This window comes from Amblyomma mixtum, chromosome 1 (genome assembly GCF_055824585.1).
Source record: "Amblyomma mixtum isolate Tamu chromosome 1, ASM5582458v1, whole genome shotgun sequence".
Classification (NCBI taxonomy): domain Eukaryota; kingdom Metazoa; phylum Arthropoda; class Arachnida; order Ixodida; family Ixodidae; genus Amblyomma; species Amblyomma mixtum.
Window position 1 is genome coordinate 208,942,461 of NC_143012.1, and position 22,973 is coordinate 208,965,433.

Consider the following 22,973-nt stretch of genomic DNA (forward strand, 5'->3'; position numbering starts at 1 on the left):
ATCGGACTTGACTCTGCGATTCGGACGGCGTCTCGCCGAGCCTACCGGCAGGGCATCTTCGCCTACGGGAATACATGGGCCAGTAGGCCTGACAAGGCAGCGGTGGTGCGGCCTGAAATCGACCCCGCTCTGCGAACGACACATTCGATCAGACCATGGAAGGATTGCCCCAAAACTTACCGGACGCCCAGGAGATGGATGAGGACGACCTCAACACCACTGACTCCGAGAGCCCGGTGAGCAACGCTGACGCGGCGTCCGCCACGCAGGAGCCGCCCAACCCTTACAACAACGACGCCAGCTGGGAATTGGCATTGTCCAAACGCCAGAAGAAACTCCAGAGGAAAAGCAGACGGATCGCTGCGGGGAACAATTCGACCACCCAAAACAACCCCGGCGAAGACAACTCAACTCAACTCACCCCAACCGACGGAGGGCCAGCCGCCGCCGGCAGAAACGCCAACGGACAAGGAACAGGACACCAGCCAAGGCGCAGGCTGCCTCCGCTCCCTAAGAACGATTTCAAAATTATCATTCGACCGAAGAAAGGACTTGCTGTCAGACAGCTTCACACCCACCAGGTAGCCCGCGCTGTTGTTGCAGCGTGCAACCAACAATGCAAAGACGAAGATTTCATCATACGGCTCCGGCCAGGATCTAACATCATTATCGTAAGCACCCCACATGAATCAGCTGCCCAACTCGTGAGACGCATTACCAGCCTCACCTTTGCGGGACGCGCATTTGAGATGAACACCTACGTGGCCGCGCCGGACGATGTCCAACGTGGCGTGATACATGGAATTGATCCCGGGACGACACCGGAAGAACTCAAGGCCCATTTACGAGTGCGCACCCAAGGAGTCACCATACTCAGCGCCCGGATGTTAGGAAAAACCAAGACGGCCGTCATCACCTTTGACGGTCCCATTGTCCCAAAATATGTTATCTACTACGGGGGCGAGACGGCATGCTACCCGTACCGCCCCACGAGACAAGTGTGTTATGTGTGTTTCCAGCAAGGCCACCGCTCCGACGTGTGCCCCACACCTAATGTGCGCGCGTGTAGCCAGTGCGGAACGCAAAACCCGCCGACTGGACATTCCTGCACTCCAAAGTGCGTAATTTGTGGTGAGGCCCACCCTACCGGGTCGAAGGACTGCCGCGAACGACTCAAGAAAGTCAGAAGGCAGCAAACCAAGACCGCCCTCAGCAACGCTACAGGTGAAAACGCCAGCAACAGCGGCGGACGCGACAGCAGACGCCGCAGCCGCGGTGACCGCAGCAGACGGCCGCGGTGGTTCAGCTCGGAGGGAGAGTCATCACGGAGCCGCTCGGGATCCCGCTCATCACGGCATCGCTCGCGGTCCCATTCGTTTCCCCCCCTGCCACCCCCTGCGGGGACGAATGCCGGGAACCAGCACCGGAAGAACGAAGACACCGGGTCCGCCCAGAAAAGCAGCAACAAGGTGAGCTGGAGAGCCGATGCTCCCGGGTTTGCTCCACATTCGGGTGGGACTTGTAACAAATTCAACACCAATACAAACAACGCAAACAACCGTGACCTTGAACACGGAGACGCAGAGAAAGCAGCACTTAAGCGCGAACTAGAACTTGCTCGCGTTAAACAGAATGAGTTGGAACGCCAAATTGCGGAACTCACAAAGATAGTTCAAGACCTAAAATCCAACTGCCACCCGCTGTCGAACGCTACACAAACGAACTCCTCGTTGCAGATGAGCGATGAGGAACGCTCAAACTTCAAAGCGGAAATACAACAGATGATGCAACAAATGGTGCAACAAATGATGCAACAGACAATGCATCAGGTACAAGGACAACTAGCAGAGCTACGGAGTGCTTTCCGCAAACAAAAACACACAGAGAACATTAAGGAAAAGGCCTACAACCGTCCTGCGTTAGCAGCTCTCGCCAATCCATCTACATCCCAGGGAACGGGCAATTGCACAAGCTCAAGAACCTAAATCATGGCTAACACGAAACACAGCAAACAAGACATCTTAGACATATGGCAATGGAACTGCAGAGGCTATCGCAAGAAACAAGGCCTCATCAAACAATTCATTCAGATGCAGCTAACACCACCTGACGTTATCGCACTTCAAGAAACGGGCGCGACACCCACTCTCACGGGATACACATGCTACGACAGCCACATGACGGGAAAGACAGCCATCTTAGTGAGCAAGGCAGTCATAGCCATCAATCACGACAGCATACCCGACACTGACATTGAGCATGTGATTGTAGAGATCGTACCGAAAAAGAAAAGGAAAGGGGGAAGTGTATTCATCGTCAACGTGTACAGCCCCCCGAGGCAAAGAAAAGCAAAATTTTTTGAACTTTTTCACGGTGTCCACAGACTAGCGAAAAACAACACGTTAATCATTTTGGGGGATTTCAACGCCATGGACAAGAGCTGGGGGTACCAAAAGGCCACCATTAAAGGCAAAACGCTTGCCGAGGTTGCAGATAACTTCAACTGCAACCTACTCACGGACCCAGCAACCCCTACCAGAATTGGAAATAGCGTCAGCATCGACACCTGCCCCGACCTCACATTCGTAAGAGGACTCGGACAAACACAATGGGAGAACCTATTGGAAAATTTAGGCAGCGACCACTACATACTCAAGACGCAAGTAACCTCAGACAGGCTGAGACGCCAGTTGGGCGCGGCAAAAATAACGGACTGGAATGCGTTCCGCGAAGCATGCGACAGCAACCATACCGAGAATGGCATACAGTCGTTAGAGGAATGGGGAAGCATGCTAAGGGATACGCAAGACAAGTACACCAAAACCATAAACCGAACAGCGGAAACACCCGAGGTGGACGGTCGGCTGCTCAAGCTTTGGGATGCTAGGCGCAGTCTCACCAGGAGATGGAAAAAACAAAAACATAACAGGAAACTCAAGCTTAAAATCGCCGAAATTACAGCGAAAGCAGAGGAATACGCCACACAGCTGGCAAAACAAAATTGGCAACAATTCAGCGATTCCCTTAGTGGGACGCTAAGCACGACACGGACTTGGCGTATCCTTAGAGCGCTCCTCGATCCGACAAAGACAAAAGCTGACAACAATAAATCCATATACCGGTTCATTCACCAGTTCGAGGGCACTGACTCGGAACTCCTCGACAGATTGCGCGCCAAATGCTTTGGCAGCACGAACCCGCCGACCTATACAGGGGAGTACCGGGGAGACGATAACGCTAATCTGGACAGACCCATCACACGAGAAGAGGTCTACGCGGCCATGCGAAACACCACCAGAAATACGGCCGCGGGAGCGGATAAAATAAACAACGCACTCATCCGCAACCTCAGCGATGCGCTGGTCGCTGAACTGACAGACTTCCTAAACAAACATTGGGAAGCTGAAACTGTCCCCGAGGAGTGGAAGCATGCTGAAGTGGTGATGATACCCAAGCCAGGCAAGAAACTGCAGATAGAAAACCTCAGGCCGATCTCGCTTACGTCATGCCTGGGAAAACTATACGAGCGAGTGGTAACGCAGAGACTTCAAAACTACATGGAAGACAACGAACTGATCCCTCACAGCATGTTCGGCTTTAGAGCAAAATTATCAGCTCAAGACGTACTCCTCCAATTATATGAAGGTGTACTTCGGAACGTTCCTCGGGACGGAGAAAACGTGATAATGGCCCTAGACATCAAAGGGGCTTTTGACAATGTGAGCCACGAAGCAATCCTTACGGGCCTGGACAACCTGAACTGCGGGCGCAGGATTCACAGCTTCGTCAAAGCATTTCTATCCAACAGAACTGCAACCATCGGTATAGGAGAACTTCGGTCCGAGAAGTTTCGAACGCCTAACAAGGGAACACCTCAAGGGTCGGTCATTTCACCCACGCTATTCAACGTGGCCATGATCGGACTGGCGAAGCAACTAAAAGAAATTGACGATATCCACCATGCCATTTATGCCGACGACATCACAATATGGACTAACACTGGCTCACTCGGCGAGAAAGAGGATAGGCTACAAGAAGCGGCCACCTGCGTTGAAAACTATGTCAAAGCAAGAGGGCTAGCATGCTCGACCGAAAAATCTGAGCTCTTACGGGTTTGGAGAGGAAAACGGAACCGAACAGTCCCTACCAGTAAAGAACTTCGACTACAAGTTTACCTCGAAGGAGAACCAATACCAGAGAAGACACTCATACGGGTACTAGGGATGTGGATGCAGTCAAATCAACGCTGTACTCACACCCTTGCGCTATTAAAGGCATCTACACTTCAAGTGGCCCGCATGATTACGCGCATCTCACACAGACGTCATGGCATGCGCGAAGAAGACACACTCAAGCTGGTCAGGAGCCTAGTGGTCAGCCGGGCGACATACAGTCTCCCCTACTACAATCATATCAAAAGTGAAATACAACAGGCGGACGCGATTTTACGCAAAGCGTATAAAACCGCGCTTCGGCTACCCCATAACACCTCAACTGAAAAGCTCTTAGCCTTGGGACTGCACAACACGTTCGAGGAATTACGGGAAGCGCAGCATGTTGCCCAAATGCGCAGACTACAGCAGACCTCCACAGGCAGAGTTCTTTTAAAGAAACTGGGCTACACCGAACAAATTCGAGAAATATTGAGAACTAAAACGATCCCCGATGAGTACCGCAGCACGCTCAGGGTGGCACCAATACCAAGAAACATGGACCCGAACCTCCACAAAGACCGAAGAGAGGCAAGGGCCGACCGCTTACAGAAAACACACGCATCCCAGGATACAACAGTGTATGTCGACGCTGCCACATATGCCATGACTAGGGGACAAGGCACCAACAACGCAGTGGCAACTGTAGTCAACTCAGAATTACACGAGATTACCAGCGCCTCCCTGCAAGACTGCACGATAGCTGAGGCTGAAGAAGCGGCCGTCGCTCTAGCGGCAGCGGAGGGCTATCGGACTGGGCGGTCACTGACAATTCTTACTGATTCACAAGCAGCCTGCCGCAACTATCTTTGCGGCAGAGTCGGTCACAGAGCGCTCCGCATACTCCGCTCTGTAGACTGCAAGACGCAACAAACACATGCAAAACCACACAAGCCGATCAAACATAAGATCATCTGGGTACCGGGGCACACGGGGGTGGCAGGAAACCAAGAGGCAGACAGGATAGCTCGAGGATATACTAACTACCGAGCATCCAACGTCAACGACCTTGAGGAATCCCTGCCAGTACCTCAGGAATACTCGGCCATACTCAACAACTACAAAGGCAGCAGGATGCGGTACCCACCACCGCACAAATCTTTAAACAAAGAAGAGGCTGTCACATGGAGACAACTGCAAACGGGGTCATATCCAAATCTAAACACACTAAGTAAAATTCACCCCACACTTTACGCACACAATTGTCCGTGGTGCCATGAAAAACCTACACTGTATCACATCACATGGGCATGTCAAAAAGTCGACATCGTCCCAGTTATACAAAACCCAAGTGTGGAGCAATGGGAGGGTCTGCTCTCCAGCGACTGCCGCGATGACCAGATCGGATTGATACGGCGAGCTCAGCTGACGGCAGCATCCAGCGGAGCCCTGGAATAGGGGCAACCGACCGTTGCGGATGGACTCATCTGACCACATAAAAAAAAGGACTTGTGCTAGAGCCAAATAAAGTTATCCTATCCTATCCTATCCAGTCCGTTTTCACCAGAACAGCCTCTCACGCTTCTCTACCCGCATACACAATCAAGGAACCCATGACAGAACTAATCATTAGTGAAGATGGAATCCTTTCTCTTTTACAAACACTTGACACAAAAAAATCTCCGGGTCCTGATTCCATCTCAAACACATTTTTAGTCCGATACGCTGACTGGGTGTCTAAATATCTGCATAAAATTTACACAACATCTTCACAAACACTCCTAATTCCAGATGACTGGCGCTGTGCCAAAATAATTCCTATACACAAATCGGGTCCTAAAACTGAACTGAATAATTATCGTCCGATATCGTTAACAAGCACTAGTTGTAAAATGATAGAACACATTATTTTTAAAGCCATAATCTCATATCTAGAAAATAATAATCTCATTTATGAAAAACAACATGGTTTCAGAACAGGGCTTTCAACAGTAACGCAGCTTGCTGAAATTACTCACGACATCGCTAACACAATTAATGAAGGCTACCAGATAGATGCTATATTCTTAGACTTCTCTAAAGCGTTTGATGTTGTTCCTCACGATGACCTTGTAACAAAATTACTATCTTTTGGCATTGATCGCAACATTGTGTCATGGATTTCCTGCTATTTGCAGAACAGAAAACAATGCGTTAAAATAGGTGAATACGTTTCGCAAAACCTGGATGTGTATTCGGGTGTACCCCAGGGATCAGTACTTGCGCCTCTTTTGTTCCTCATTTATACCGGGTGTTTTTTTTAGAAGGTCCGAAATTTTTAAAAAACGGTAAATTGCTGTAGATTTATTTTAGCACTGGGACTATACTGGAGGCTACGGCGGGCGCCAGGCAAGAGGAAAACTGCTTTAATTAGTTCGCTGAATAAGTAAATATGTTGATTAACTTTTTTAATTTTTGTTTTAGGGGATATGTTGTATTCGCAGAATTGGAGATCGTCCTCTAAACAGTCCAACGGAGAAAAAGCAATTTTAAATAAAAATTTTTCACGCACGTTACGAGGCGCGAAAAATTCACCCTGGTAGGCATCTTCACACCTTAACGCAGCGGCGGGAGCGCTTCTGACGTAGTTCACTCCGCCCTGCGCTTTGCGTCACGCGTCCCGGACTGGCGGCCTGCGCTATCGCTGTTTATCTCGCTTCGCTCCGCGGCCTCACGGAATGCCGCGCTGGAACAAAAACGCATTGACACAAAGTGCAGGGCGGAGCGAGCTACATCACAGACGCTGTGTTACAGTGCGAAGCTGCCTACCAGGGTGACTTTTTCTCGCTTCGTTACGCGCGCAAAAAATTTTTTCATGAAAATCTTTTTTCTTAGCTGGACTGTTTGGAAGACGATCTCCAATTCTGCTAATACAACATATCCCCTAAAATAAAAATGATAAAAGTTAATTAACGTATTCAGTTAATCAGCGAACTAATTAAAGTAGTTTGCCTCTTACCTGGTGTCCGCCGTAGCCCTCAGTATAGCCCCAGGGTTAAAATAAATCTAAAGAAATTTACCTTTCTTTAAAAATTTTGGACCTTCTAAAAAAAACACCCGGTATAAATGATATTCATTCCTGTGTTAGTTCAACGATCCAGCTTCGCCTTTTTGCAGACGATTGTGTCGTATATATAGCTGTAAAAAATTCTGACGATCAAATTCTCCTTAACAATTCCCTAGAATCAATCCACGCTTGGTGTATGACCTGGGGAATGAAACTTAACGCAGATAAAACCAAAAGTATCACATTCACTAATAAGAAGTATCCTCTAAGTTTTACATACACACTTGGTGACACACAGGTTAAAAAATATGATCAGGTGAAGTATCTGGGGCTCATCCTAACATCTAACCTGCGTTGGGAGCCCTACATCAAATCCATTTGCTCTAAAGCTGAAGGTAAATTACATTATTTAAGGAGAAAGCTCCGTAACACGCCGGCCCATATTAAACTCAGTGCCTATAAAACTCTTATAAGACCTACCCTAGAATATGCGGATATAGTCTGGAGCCCCCCATCAAAAAAGTTTAATCAACAAATTAGAGCGCATCCAAAAACTAGCAGTGAGGTTTGTCTATTCAAAGTATTCACGTCAAACTAGCGCTACCAGTCTAATAGTTCAGTCAAATTTACAAAGCCTGTCACAGAGAAGAATCATTTCAAGATTAAAGTTATTGTTCCAACTTCTTCACGGTCACTTCAAAATAGCCAATTCACAATACTTACACCCGCCATTCAAACACTCGTCTAGAACAAACCATAGTAAAACACTTCGTCAACCAGTCAGCCGTGTAAATATCCACAGGTACTCCCTGTTTCCAGATGCTATATCATATTGGAATAAATTGCCTGAAGATGCGGTGAAGTGTACGTCCGTGGAACTATTTCTTAATTATATCGAAAAAATTGACTTTTCTGTTTAATTCTCCCCTAATCTTTTTGTGTTTGGGTCAGAGAACATCTCTGTATTTTTGAATTTTTGTTTTTACTCTGTTTGACCAATGATGCATTGTAAACACTCCTGCATGGGCCCGAAAAGGGCCTGCAGTATGTTCAAATAAATAAATAAATAAATAAATAAATAAATAAATAAATAAATAAATAAATATAACCAACCCATGAACATCAATTACGCTCTCTTAGTCGACAACCCCTTCCGCTTGAAGTGCGCCATAGAGCGCACTCATTGCCCATACGCTGCTTTTTTGCAGCTGATCTGGGCAAAGACGATTTACGTCGGCTGCCATTTCGTGAAGTTCCAACTGGCCAGCCAACCCAGCGCAGGGAAACAGGAAATCCTCGTGTGCAACTACGCTCCCGGGTAAGTTTGGAATGCATCGCTTCCGTCATGAGATGCGCAGTAGACTGCCAAGTAACAAACGCTGATGTATTGCTGTTTGCAGCTTTTCCCCCTTTTGAGCTGTTTCTACTGAGTCGCCTCCACAAAACTTTGTCATGACAGCATTTCTTATTGGGCCTTTTCAGTTTAATGTCTTGCTCCTCACTGTCTCACGCCCTCCTCCATGGTCGTTACCCCGATTTCTTCCCTCTAACATCAAGCCTCATCACCTTCTTTCCAATGTGCTCGTCCTCCATTCTCATTACATGACCGGATCATCCCCAGCCTTTTGTTTTCAATTACATTAGAACATTCAAAAATTGCAAACTCCAAACCAACCCTTCGAAAGCTGAACGGCACAGTGTTAGAAGTCAATCAGCCCTCCTTCACAACTCTACAAGCTCTTTACATTACGCACACATGCATCTCGCAGCCTTCTTTTTTTCTTTGAGAAGCGGTCCTTCGCTGGTCTTCTAACCCGACAGTCACGTCATGCACACCGTCACATCACTCAACGCGCCAAACACAGAGCAGTGGAAACTTAACGCACGCTGCTGCGCAGCTGGCACACCACAAAACCCTCGACTCTCCGTGTCTGGCGTAATACATCGCTCTGATTCCATGACTGGTGTGACGTCATGACCTCTTCCGACCAATGCTGAATTAGTATGACAACGCTCGCGGCTGTACCCCCGAAAGTCAGCTCCAACGCTGAGGCGTTAATGCCAGTGTTTTCAACCAACATCTCTACTCTTTAGCCGTTCCGGACTCTGTCCGTTCCTGCCACTCAGCACATCCTCTCCACATGCTCCCTTCTGCTTCGTTTGTCTTTTGCACGCTGGCCTTCTTTAGAATGTTCTTCTGCTAGGCAACGGAAAGAAAGAATTAATGACTTAGAACATAGGCAGCACAACTTTTCGATGCAAGCTTTAAAATTACTGCAATTAAAGGCAGGCGAGTGTTGAACAGCGCGGAAAACGCTGAAGATTTAGAGTGGAGAGTTTTAGTATAGCGTAAGCATGATTACGGACCTAAGGGAAATTGCGTTAGCTCGCCACAAGCATCTTATCACCTCAGAGGGTATTAGTATAACGTGTAGAAAACGTTAAACGCTGTGTACTTCCACCGCGGCGAAAGTTCTTTGAAAATGATGGAAACTGCCGCTGATTTCCAAGTTACTATATTTGAGAGTATTTTACAGGCAATTATTATAATGAACTTTATTTCCGACGTCGAAGCGCCCAAGCAATACTTCGGCAATTACAATTCAGCGAATTAAGAGATGTAAACACCTCCCCTGATGTTACACCTTCCCTTAAACGTTGCCCGCGAAAAAATCACAGTAAGGTATTACAACCTATTATTACACGTACTGATGTCTATCGATACTCCTTTTTTCCCGATGCAGTAGAAAAAATCACAGTAAGGTATTACAACCTATTATTACACGTACTGATGTCTATTGATACTCCTTTTTTCCCGATGCAGATGTAGAAAAATTTGGTATAGGTGTGGATACGTTCCTGGAGGATTGCTGTGCAAATCTGTAATTCTGTGTTACTGAGTGTACTTTAGCGAAGAGAATTGCACTTGTATTTGTATATGTTTCCCTGCCTGTATATGTTTCCCTCCCTGTATGAGCTTCATTATAATGACGCTCATACAGAGCATTAACAGTACGAATAAAAAATTCAAAATAAAAACACATTGACGCCATTTAGTGAAGGCAATCCTTTGTGCAAGCTGCTCCCGCAAGAATATTTTTCTTCACATGACGTGCAATGGTAAAAAAAAAAACTTTACTAAATGTAATATAAAACACCATATTCAAATATTTAAATAGATAAAGCACCGTGACAAAGAATTAAATCTATTTTTATTATGTCCCGGGCGGTTGTGTTAAGTTCCCAGCAGTTGCAGACGGTTTCAGCGCAACTTGAGGGCCCGTTAGGCCCAGGAACGCCAGAATCGAGAGTACATCTCAAAAACTACAGCTTGCACCTTGTCGTTAAAGCAAGGTAATTCACAGTGAAAGGCAACAACACAAGCAGTTACCGGTAAGCGGGCCCACCAGAACCACAATGACTGCTTATTGGCTGAAGTCGGCGGCTTGAAGGACGCCGCCATCTTTGCACGCTAGGTGGTCAAAGGCCGCAATGGCCGCAACGCTACCTTCTGAAAATTGCGTGCGCACGCAACTCCATTTTCCTGTCAGCGTTCTGCGCATGCGCACTCGGCACCCTCCATTTTGCTAAGTACGCAATAATTCAAAGTCCTCTATTGTAAAACGCTCCAATACAGTACTTCATTTAGTCATACAGTCTACCTTATCTAGGCCAAATAAGTAGCAGGTCACGGTTGTCAGAGGGCAATATGCACAACGAAAATGGAGGGCAGTGCATCAGGTTGTCATGCGACTCACCCAAATTCATGAAGAGTTAGGTACCTACTTGGCTCTGTTGCCAGTAGTTGCTATTGGACTGGAACCTGGGGCACGCAAGCCAATCCAGCTAATGAGAGCGCCATTAGTGAGGGAAAGATAAATGGATGGTTTGATTTGAAGGAGCAAAGGATTTGAAAAAAATATAAAGGATTTTATTTTATTTTAAGGTGTAACGAAAGAAGAAAGGCAACGTCGCAATAATCAGCAAAGGTGAACTAAGCACACTGTTGAATTTGATATAAGTAATGGATCCGGGCAGGATTGATGTCGGCCGCGCAGAACTGAGAGCCTCCAGTCTGCCGATTGAAGTAGACATTAGAGACATTACGACAAAGATAAGTTGGCCTGTATGGACAGCTTACCGCGTTTCAATGACAGTGAAGCCGTTTCCACCAGAACCTTCAGCTCTTATAACGTATCGCTCTCAACGGCCGTTTTTAGCAGCAAATTGTTATGATGTAACGGCTGATTTTAAGATCTGGACCTCTGAGACTGGCCTTAAACTGTATTCAATTCTAAACATCGGTTATGGAATTTATTTCGCTCTTACGGTTGCTGGCTATAATGAAGTGCTGGAAAAGAAATGTTTCTATTTTTAAATCAATTTCTGTCATCAGTAAATAAGTGTTTCGCTGCCGCACAAACATGAACATTGCCGCATAAAGTCCAACAATACGTTGCAGTAAGGGCAAAAACTCTATGCCGTTGTCTTCACTGTCCAGAAGAAACACGCAACCGGCAGCTCCACAGGCCCGAAAGAGTATTGAGTTTAGCAAGTTTTCCGGGATAACTGTAGCGCTGCAGAAGGTTCTGTACGGCAAGGCTAATTGTAGGACAGCACTAGAGGCCTTTTCAACGCAGTGTACTCTCAATCTGCTGCTGCAGTTCTCCTGCCTTCGGCCGACGCCGAAAAAAGCGGCTCTTCTGAATTCCCATTTCTAGGATCTGGCACGAATGTTAGCAACGATAGTGACCCTTGTCACTGCCAATAGGAGCTGCATGTGCACTGATGAATAAACACCCGCAATGACTTGTGTTCTTCGCAGAGGACGGAAGAATGACCAGCCAGTCTACGTAAAAGGCGAACCCTGCACACAGTGCGAAGATCGATCATGCCAGGACACGACCCTACTCTGCGTAAGCCCGCGTCGCATTCTCCTTTTGAACACAGTTACCCAGTTCAGCCTACGCACAGCACTCTCAGTTTCCTCTTTCCCTTGCCTGAATTTTTATACCTCTGGTAATCATAACTAGTTTGCCGACTGGCCGCCGTTGGGAATGTAAAAGGTAATGCAACCACCCGCCCGTAACGCGACTGCGAACCGAACACGGCTTAAACAACGTCTGTGATTATTGTAGCGAGAGATACACTACGCCAGTTCTTCGAGCCTTCAGCGTGGCACCCCTTAAAGCTCCTTGGCGGCGCCGTTGGTCACGTGGGTTGGTACGTGGTGCGGAGCCGCTGCAACGGCCGCCGGCGAGCTGCATCTGTTGTGCGCATGCGATGCGTCGAGTGTGGGGGAGGGATTGGAGAGGGGGAAAGAGAACCATTCTAGCTCTCGCATCACTCCAGGTTTAACCAGAGCTAAGCCAAAGCCAATTTTTTCCCATAATCTTTGCATTCACTCACATGATTTATACAATGTTATTTATTCGTTCTTAGCCGTATGTCTTCGCGCACGTGACCTCTCAGACGCTTACGTTTGGTTTTAAGAATTCGTGACGTCACATGTCCCGGAGATTGCTGCCTCTTCATCAATTCACTTCTTTCAGTGCCATGGCGCCGCATATGTTGAGCACCGAGCCATGCTTTAACATCCAGCTGTCTATAGTCGCATGCAACTTAAGTCTAGTACAGTGAAGCTCCGCCCACATTCAGGGCCACTTCACTGAATTCCTCCAAGACAAAAAAGTAGCCTGTTGTTAAAACGTTCCTTGTTACTTCAAGAGGAAGGTAACCACGAGACGGAATATTATGCTTAATAATTTTGATGCTCCCATCTTGTTTAACACAGGGAAACGTTAACGAACTACCAGACGCTGAGGCCGCATATGATCGAGCGTTAGCGGTATATTTTTTATTTTTTTTTGTAACACCACTTCGAATGTCGTACTTCAAGTAGTCTGGTCGTAAGGCACGTCTGAAAATCCAAGAAATTATGGTTTTGGAGACCAAAGGACGGCGGAGACCTCCACTTCGGCATCTCTTTCTTCCTTTCTTCTTTCGCTCCCACCTTCCTTCAAGGCGCTGTTCGGGAGTCCACCAAGTTATGTGAGACAGTTACTGCGTCATTTCCCTTCGTGAAAACCAATTTCCAAAGGCCTTCGGTAAACAATAAGCTAAGCTTTACGTCGACTAGTAAATTTATGCTCCGTAACGCGGTGACTCGTTTGTCACCACTCCAGATATTCTACGCCAATTAGCTGGTTCACAATCTCTGTACCAATAGTACCACTCAGTGGTCCGATTCGGCTGTTTGCACACGGGTATTTATAGGGAAACGAAGGTAGAGTAGTACATGCTTTTCTGAATGCTTCTTATCAGTATATGCAATGGTGCCAGTTGGTTGCCATGTGGGATATCACCTGTTTACATGTCATGGTGACGATATGGTCGCGTGGTATGTATACACTGTTGCTATGCGACGTATGCCATTGCTGCCGCCATTTTTAAACAATGGCTTGGATTTAAAAATGAAGCAACCTTGATTAGCGCGAGTATTAGAGCTAAACATGACATGTTTACGCACAAGGCGTACTGGCGCTAAAAAACGAAGACAACACACACAACAGGACAGGACTGGCGCCAACTTCCAACTAGTTTATTCACAGAAAAAACCACTTAAGAACCACACTGCATGCAAAAAGATACAGACAAACCAGAAACAAGGGGTGATTTAACAAAGATACACGTGCCAAACGGACCAAAGGAATGATTATAACGCTGCAAGAGACCCACTCAGAAACCTAATCTCTTCTTCTGACAATGACACAGATGGCTTGCTTATGCAGATATCGCCCCTCTGTTTGATGTAATAGGCTTCTATTATTTCACGCTCTAATCTGTCTTTTGATCTTGCAATGAATTTGGTGTTCTCAAAACCAGGACGGCATTTGCAGCTTTTGCAGTGAGTGGCCATGTGGCTGCCATAGCCATTTTTACAGCAATCTTGTGCTGCCTCACTCTTTCATTGTAGCACTGACCTGTCTGGCCGATATATTCCTTGCCACAGCTTAGAGGAACAACATACACAACATCAGCCGTGCATTCAGTGGCGCGAATTTGGTGTTTCTTTTTGCACTGCTTAACCTTTCTTACTCTGTTGAAAGTGCAAACGCGTGACAGCTTGCAGGGAGCAGAAAGCACCACGTTGATCTTATATCTGCTGGCCACTTTCTTCAGGTTGTGCGAAAGCCGGTGAATATAGGGAATCACCACCGTCGGTTGTTTTTCTTTATCCTTGTTTTTTTGACCCTGTTCTCCCATCAACATCCGCTTGCGCTTCTTAACCAGGTCCTCACTAATGCTAGTGATGAGGTGTTCTGGGTACCCGGCTTGGTGAAAGCGTTCAATTTGCGCATCGAAGCTCTGTGCCATCTCATGCTCACACGATTTATCCAAGGCTGCATTCAAGCATGTCGCAACGATTCCGCGCTTAATTAGCTTGGAATGTGCACTACTAAAAGGCAGTAGCTCTTTGCACGATCTCGGGTTGTAGGACCAACAAACATGGCGGTCCTGCTTAAATTGAAGTTTCAAATCAAGAAACTGCAGGCTATTGTTGTGGGGAACTTCATGCGTGAAACGGAGCCCTTTTGATTCACTGGTGAAAATGGTGACTATGTCTTCAAGGATGGCGCTTGGTTTTGAACCTACATGATCGGTTAGCACAATTAGGTAGTCATCCACGTATCTAAATACCCTAACAACGTTAGAGGTCAATAAAAGCCGGTCACTAACACGTTTGTCAACACACGATAAATAAATGTCACTTAAAATAGGGGCAAGGGACGACCCAATACAAACACCATCACGCTGAATGTAAAACTGATCGCTGAAAAAAACTGCAGTAGATGAAAGGTAAAATTCTAAAAGTGTTAAGAAATCATCACAGCTAATACCTGTCTCGTCCTGAAATGACAGTTCGCCTATGCATGCAATCTTCTCTTTGATACAAATCAACATTTCGGTATGCGGTATGGAATAGTACAGGTCGGTAACATCAATTGAAAAAGCAGACAGTGCTCCAGGCAACCCATTCCTTAGTTCTTGAACAACCTCATTGGAGCTGCGGATAAGAAAGGGGTCGTCTAGCGGAAGGGACTTTAAATGTCGCTGAAGAAAACGGCCAACGCACAACTGCCAGGATCCTTTCTCTGAAACAATCGTGCGTAGGGGGCACCCTGGCTTATGAGATTTGCCCGTAAAGAAAACCTCCAGGAACTCTCTGTCAGCATCCTTAACCAGTTTCTTCAGCGGATCCAAATTCATGTCATTTAACAGCTTTACTGCGGTGTTCTTAGCCTTGGCAGGATTGAACTTCACTGCGACGAAGTGCTTCTGCAGAGCTTCAGCTGCTTTCTCTTTCAAAAGCTTCTCGGGAAGAACAATAAAGCCCCCTTCCTTGTCGCTTTGAAGTATCTCAAGGTTGTTTTTTCCCAGGTAGTCCTTGATCTTCTTAAAGGGAGGATAAGAAGTCCGACTGCGACTCACATGGTGCATCAGGCAATCCAAGGCATCCGAAGTCGCTCGGTCTTCATCCTTGTCCCCAGCTCTTTTGGCGACACTCCTGGTCATGGCAAGGAGCTCAGGTTTCTTCATCCGTGGCTCAAAGCTGAACTTGGGGCCCTTCACCAGTGTTGACTTCACACGGGGATCAAGAACCACATCACCAAGCACCCGCACGTCTGCCGAAGACTCCCTTTAAGAAGATCAAGGACTACCTGGGAAAAAACAACCTTGAGATACTTCAAAGCGACAAGGAAGGGGGCTTTATTGTTCTTCCCGAGAAGCTTTTGAAAGAGAAAGCAGCTGAAGCTCTGCAGAAGCACTTCGTCGCAGTGAAGTTCAATCCTGCCAAGGCTAAGAACACCGCAGTAAAGCTGTTAAATGACATGAATTTGGATCCGCTGAAGAAACTGGTTAAGGATGCTGACAGAGAGTTCCTGGAGGTTTTCTTTACGGGCAAATCTCATAAGCCAGGGTGCCCCCTACGCACGATTGTTTCAGAGAAAGGATCCTGGCAGTTGTGCGTTGGCCGTTTTCTTCAGCGACATTTAAAGTCCCTTCCGCTAGACGACCCCTTTCTTATCCGCAGCTCCAATGAGGTTGTTCAAGAACTAAGGAATGGGTTGCCTGGAGCACTGTCTGCTTTTTCAATTGATGTTACCGACCTGTACTATTCCATACCGCATACCGAAATGTTGATTTGTATCAAAGAGAAGATTGCATGCATAGGCGAACTGTCATTTCAGGACGAGACAGGTATTAGCTGTGATGATTTCTTAACACTTTTAGAATTTTACCTTTCATCTACTGCAGTTTTTTTCAGCGATCAGTTTTACATTCAGCGTGATGGTGTTTGTATTGGGTCGTCCCTTGCCCCTATTTTAAGTGACATTTATTTATCGTGTGTTGACAAACGTGTTAGTGACCGGCTTTTATTGACCTCTAACGTTGTTAGGGTATTTAGATACGTGGATGACTACCTAATTGTGCTAACCGATCATGTAGGTTCAAAACCAAGCGCCATCCTTGAAGACATAGTCACCATTTTCACCAGTGAATCAAAAGGGCTCCGTTTCACGCATGAAGTTCCCCACAACAATAGCCTGCAGTTTCTTGATTTGAAACTTCAATTTAAGCAGGACCGCCATGTTTGTTGGTCCTACAACCCGAGATCGTGCAAAGAGCTACTGCCTTTTAGTAGTGCACATTCCAAGCTAATTAAGCGCGGAATCGTTGCGACATGCTTGAATGCAGCCTTGGATAAATCGTGTGAGCATGAGATGGCACAGAGCTTCGATGCGCAAATTGAACGCTTTCACCAAGCCGGGTACCCAGAACACCTCATCACTAGCATTAGTGAGGACCTGGTTAAGAAGCGCAAGCGGATGTTGATGGGAGAACAGGGTCAAAAAAACAAGGATAAAGAAAAACAACCGACGGTGGTGATTCCCTATATTCACCGGCTTTCGCACAACCTGAAGAAAGTGGCCAGCAGATATAAGATCAACGTGGTGCTTTCTGCTCCCTGCAAGCTGTCACGCGTTTGCACTTTCAACAGAGTAAGAAAGGTTAAGCAGTGCAAAAAGAAACACCAAATTCGCGCCACTGAATGCACGGCTGATGTTGTGTATGTTGTTCCTCTAAGCTGTGGCAAGGAATATATCGGCCAGACAGGTCAGTGCTACAATGAAAGAGTGAGGCAGCACAAGATTGCTGTAAAAAATGGCTATGGCAGCCACATGGCCACTCACTGCAAAAGCTGCAAATGCCGTCCTGGTTTTGAGAACACCAAATTCATTGCAAGATCAAAAGACAGATTAGAGCGTGAAATAATAGAAGCCTATTACATCAAACAGAGGGGCGATATCTGCATAAGCAAGCCATCTGTGTCATTGTCAGAAGAAGAGATTAGGTTTCTGAGTGGGTCTCTTGCAGCGTTATAATCATTCCTTTGGTCCGTTTGGCACGTGTATCTTTGTTAAATCACCCCTTGTTTCTGGTTTGTCTGTATCTTTTTGCATGCAGTGTGGTTCTTAAGTGGTTTTTTCTGTGAATAAACTAGTTGGAAGTTGGCGCCAGTCCTGTCCTGTTGTGTGTGTTGTCTTCGTTTTTTAGCGCCAGTACGCCTTTTGCGTAAACATGTCATGCTACAACCAACTAGCTCAAATCAAAGTATTAGAGCTAACGCTCTAAAACCTGAATTCGTTCCCGGTGGTGATTGTCAGCGGAGTAATACAAACGCCGCGGGCCACGACCTATGAGCAGATGTTGAGCATCGACCCATGCGCCAACGCGCAGCTGTCTAGAGTCGGATGCAACTTAAGTGTGCATACTATACCAACCATGGTAGAGAGAGGGTGTGGTAGATGGTCCTTGGCGATCACAAAATGAATAAGGGAGGGGAAAACCTCAGGTTGCTTGAGCCAACGTTTCGACAACGGGACTTGTCTTCGTCTGGGCAAAGCGTTCATCATTGCCAGGGATTAAATAAGCCTTCGCTCCGAGGAGGAAGGCCCCGGGTGGGGGAAGGAAAGTGGTGTGAGAGGGGATGCGTGTCAGGAAGGGGAGGGAGGTGAATCTTGATTCGTTAAGCTGCTATAGTGGAAAAACTTATATCCCGGGGGTGTGTAATGAACAAAAGCTTTGAAGGGGCTGCGACGGGGGGGGGGGGGGGGGGGGGAGGCGCTGGGTGGACCTGTAAAACTCAGATAGGAGGTTTAGTCAGCGTGGTACAGGGAAATGAGAACAAGGCAAACAAAATAGGCTGGCACTGGAAGGAGAAAGAAAGGGGGGGGGGAAATGGCTCGAGATCAGAGAAAGCCAAAAGGGGGGGGGTGGCGGAGGGGGAACAGGAATGTCATGGTTTCCGAGAACTGCGTTTGATGGGCGTTTAGTGCGCTAGCACTTGAACACATTTTTCTGAAGCGAAATTGCCAGTTGTTGTTGAGCGCGTGCCGTACCACGGACCTTTCTCTAGGTGTCTGCGCTGTGGTAGCACCTTCTGCTTTTCTTGCCGCCAATCTGCACTCGACGTTCTCTTCATATGCCCGCGCTAGCACAGCAACATCATCGAGCATGAAGAACTCATGAGTTTGATTCAAGCTCAGCACGGCATGTGCTTTTCCGTCCACACTAAGACAATCTTTTAGGCGATCTGAGACAGGAAGCTGGTTGAAGTTTTCCGAAGTGTTTAATCTGTGGCTTTCTGACTAGTATTCTGTATAGTTTTTTGCAGCGACAGCTGCATTACGCCAGGTTTTCGCCTCTTCGCCGTCGCCGCACTCTGCCGTCACCCCACGGCCCTCGATTCTCTAGCAACTCGGCTCGTCGCGATCGCCGCGCGGCCACCGTTCCTACAGGCGCGCGTCCGGCGTTGCATGGCAACAGCCATAGCTGGCGCACTCGCCACACCCTCTGTGTGACGTCACACCACGGGTAAAAATTGGTAAATTGGTTTTTGAGGAAAGGAAATGCCGCAGTATCTGTCTCACATATCTCAGCGCACACCTGAACCGCGCCGTAAGGGAAGGGAGGAAGGTGGGAGTGAAAGAAGAGAGAGAGATGCCGTAATGGAGATCTCCGGAATAATTTCTGCCACCTGGGAATCTTTAACGTACATTGACATCGCATAGCACACGGGCGCCTCTTGCGTTTCGCCTCCATCGAAACGCGGCCGCCTCGGTCGGGCTCGAACTCGGGTACTACGACTCGGTAGAGGAGCGCCTTACCACTGAGCCCCCACGGCGGGTCTTGATTTTCCGGCAACTCGGCTCGTCGCGGTCACCGCGCGGCCACCGGTCCTACCGTTGGGCGCTCGCTGCGCACTCTGTATGACGTCACACCCAGCGCTCCGCAGCTGTGATAACCGGGAGTATAGAAGGGCAGAGCTCGCGTCACTGCAGCCGTAGTTGAGGATGAATGGTGAGAAGTCGGCCAGCCTGAAGGAGGCCAGGGATCGCCGTAGAAATGAAGTGAAGAGGAGACAGGTCACTGAAGAGACTCAAGAGGAGCTTGCCGAATGGTTGGCCCAGCGCCGTGAAAGTGATGCCGCTATAGACGGGCTCGCTTGACCTCTAACGATGAATCTACAGCGCTGACCTCTGATGATGAATGCTGCTCGAGTTCTGCGTCTCTTAAGGCAGCCCGCCTTGCAAGACGTGCTGAAACTTTGAAGGAACATCGTGCACAAGAGACCGAACAGGAGCGTACCGAACGACTCGACAAACGGCTGAAGAGATACATGGTTAGAAGAGCACGTTCACAAATCGTTGATGGGGTCGACCAACGCAAGACAGACTTTACGATCAGACTGAGTGAGTGCGAGTCTGCTTCCCGTCTGATATCGCTACTCGACTAGGTTTAGCCAGAGTTAAACCACAGCAAATTTTTTAGCCTGACCGCGAATTGGTTTCATGGCTCCTCGGGTTCTTTGCTGCAGGACAAAAAAAAAAGGCGTTTAAATCCTGCAGCCCAAATCCTGAGTCACTTCAAAATATTGCTCTTTAAGATGGTCTATTCTCGCCTTTCTTCCGAGGATAGTGGAATAAGAAGACGGCATGCACTCTCACTTGGGCGAAAAGTTAAATAAAATCCGACCCACCACTCATTTTATACCGGCTAAGATTCTAACTCTGCTTGCACGTCATCGAGTTGACAGCGGTTCGAGCTAACTATTAGGAAGGCTCATAAATTCCAGCCTCCGACCCTCGTACAGCCGCATATCTGAACGTGAGCAAAGCAGCTGATCCCATCGACGGCACAACTGCGCTTTGCAACCGCAAATGCTGATGCTAGCAACATCATCATCATAATCAGCCTGACTGCACCCACTGCGGGGCAAAAGACATTACCACGTCTCTCCAATTAACCCTGTCCTTCGCCAGTTGCGGTCTCCGTATTCCCGCAAATTTCTTAATCTCATCCGCCCACCTAACTTTCTGCCGCCCTCTAATACGTTTGTCTTCTTTCCTAACTTTCTGCTTCCCTCTAATACGTTTGCCTTCTCTTGGAATCCACTCCGTTACCCTTAAGGACCACCGGTTATATTGCCTTCGCATTACATGCCCTGTTCAAGCCCACTTCTTCCTCTTGATTTCAACTAGGATATCATTAACGCGCGTTTGTTTTCTCACCCACTCCGCCCGCTTCCGATCTCTTAACGTTACACCTATCATTTTTCTTTCGATAGCTCGCTGCGTTGTCCTTAACTTAAGCTGAACCCTCTTTGTTAGCCTCCACGTTTCTGCCCCTAGGTGAGTACCGGTAAGATACCGCTGTTGTAAACTTTTCTCTTCAGGGATATTGGTAAACTGCTATTCATGATCTGAGAGAACCTGCCATATGTGGTCCACCCCATTCTTATTCTTCTAGTTATTTCCCTCTCACGATCCGGATCAGCTGGCACTACCTGTCCTGAATAGAACTATTCTCTTACTACTTCCAGCACCGCGCCACCAATCGCGAACTGCTGTTCTCTTTCTAGACTGTTTTATATTAGTTTGGTTTTCTGCATGTTAATTTTTAGCCTCACTGTTCTGCTCTGCCTGTCTAATTCATTGATCATGCTTTGCAGTTCATGTCCTGAGTGACTTAGCAACATGCGCTGTTTTTCTGTATGCTTTCCCGCAGTTACTAATAGGAACTCCAGTGGCCTTATTTGCTGCACCGACGTCGTCTGTGACGAGGCATTAGCGCAGTTCACAACAGTGCAAAGAAAACAGTGACTCACTAACAATCACCAAAAGCAGTACCCAGGAGGGAGAGGAAATGGCAATCGCCCTGCCGACCAGAGAGAGCCTCCAAATCTAAACCCGCACCAAAATGTATACCGATTCTAAAACAGCGGTGAAGCTACGAGAAAAATCATAGAAGACTGCCGAAAACACTCTACAGTTTGCGCATCGAATAGCCCCGACCTACAATTATATGGATATCCGGACATGAAGAGACCACGGGCAATCACGGGCAAGTGTGCTCGGGAACACGGGTGAGTGTGCTCGGACAGGCAGGTCGTCTAAGCACACTCCCCTCAGGAGGCCAACGCCCTGCGTGCGAAAGACCTGACCCCTTTTGGCATGACCTACCTTGAAATAACAAGCAAATGCAGAGAAAATAGGAGAACGCACCCTCCGCCAGACAGAAGCCTATACACCCCCACCTCAACCACATGGAGAAGGTTATTAGACAAACACGTGTCCCAGCCTGCACATACTGAACCAGGCGCACCTATCCAATTTCAAAGAAACTTATCTATGGTGCAGCGGTAAAGCCACGCTAGCACATATAACATGGACGTACGACAAAGAAACCATACTACCAGACTCCGCACCCAAACCGACAAGGGAGGAAATGCTGGCCGGGGATGACCCTGCCGCCCAGGCCTTCTTACAGCGGGCAGAGCAGATCGGCCGGCAATATCCAATGGAGCGCTGAAAGCGGAGCCCAACCTCTGAGGATTTATATATAACCAATGATAAGCAATTCTTCTCTCTCTCCCTTTCGAACAAAGGTATTAGTCCGCAAACGTCGGTCTCCCCCAATGTCTTATTTACAAAGCTACCGCGGTTTGACCAAAATGCTGCCTTCCGCAGTTGGATAGATTATTGAAATCTTGAATATTAGACATACTGTAGCTAAGAAGTGTGTAAGCAATGCTGAATTCTGTTTGTCAGATAGCGAACTGCACATGGTGAAGCTGCCGCTGTGAATATGTTGAAGTGTGCTGCTAATCCTGTGGAATATGTTTCCACCGTTAGCATTTTGTTTATTTGTGGTCGGCTTGATTTTATTGCAATAGATATTTTCTTGTTTTTTTATTTTGATTCTTCTTCATACCTTTGCTTGTAACCACGTGGCACGCGTCTTCCTCCGCATAAAAATAGAAAAGCTCCTTGGCTTAGCAAGTGGTCGGCAGTTCGCGCTCTCTGTGTCAGTGTCATTGGTTCCGCGTTCGTGCCGTAAAATGCATAGCGTGTTGTAAGCATCAGGTTCCTAATAGGCATGGTACTCTAACAGTTCTTCCACCTCGACTCTGCAGAAAGCCAACGACGCGGCGTCAAAGGAGCAGAGCACAGGGGATGAGGGCTCAGAGCTGGCCGCCTTTGGCATCATCGCTGCGGTCATCGCCGTAGTGGCGGCCGTTGCGGGCGTGGTCTCAATGCAGCGGGCTTCAAGTGAAGCCGCCGCCGGCGCCGCGGGCACCGCCGGAGCCCCCGGAGCCGTGGGACCTGAGGGCGCCGCTGGAGGAGCCGAAGGCCTGCCACTGAGTG

The 22,973-nt window shown here is 47.6% G+C and overlaps 1 protein-coding gene across 1 annotated transcript in view; it reads left to right on the plus strand.

Annotated features, from left to right (window-relative positions):
- Nucleotides 1-22,973, plus strand: part of LOC149370725 (uncharacterized) — a 100,630-nt gene that overhangs the window by 32,870 nt on the left and 44,787 nt on the right. Inside the window, exons 4-5 of the mRNA XM_089562930.1 lie at nucleotides 8,406-8,515; nucleotides 12,023-12,113. Coding sequence (XP_089419056.1) covers nucleotides 8,406-8,515; nucleotides 12,023-12,113 — 201 coding nt within the window. The remainder of the gene's footprint in view (nucleotides 1-8,405; nucleotides 8,516-12,022; nucleotides 12,114-22,973) is intronic.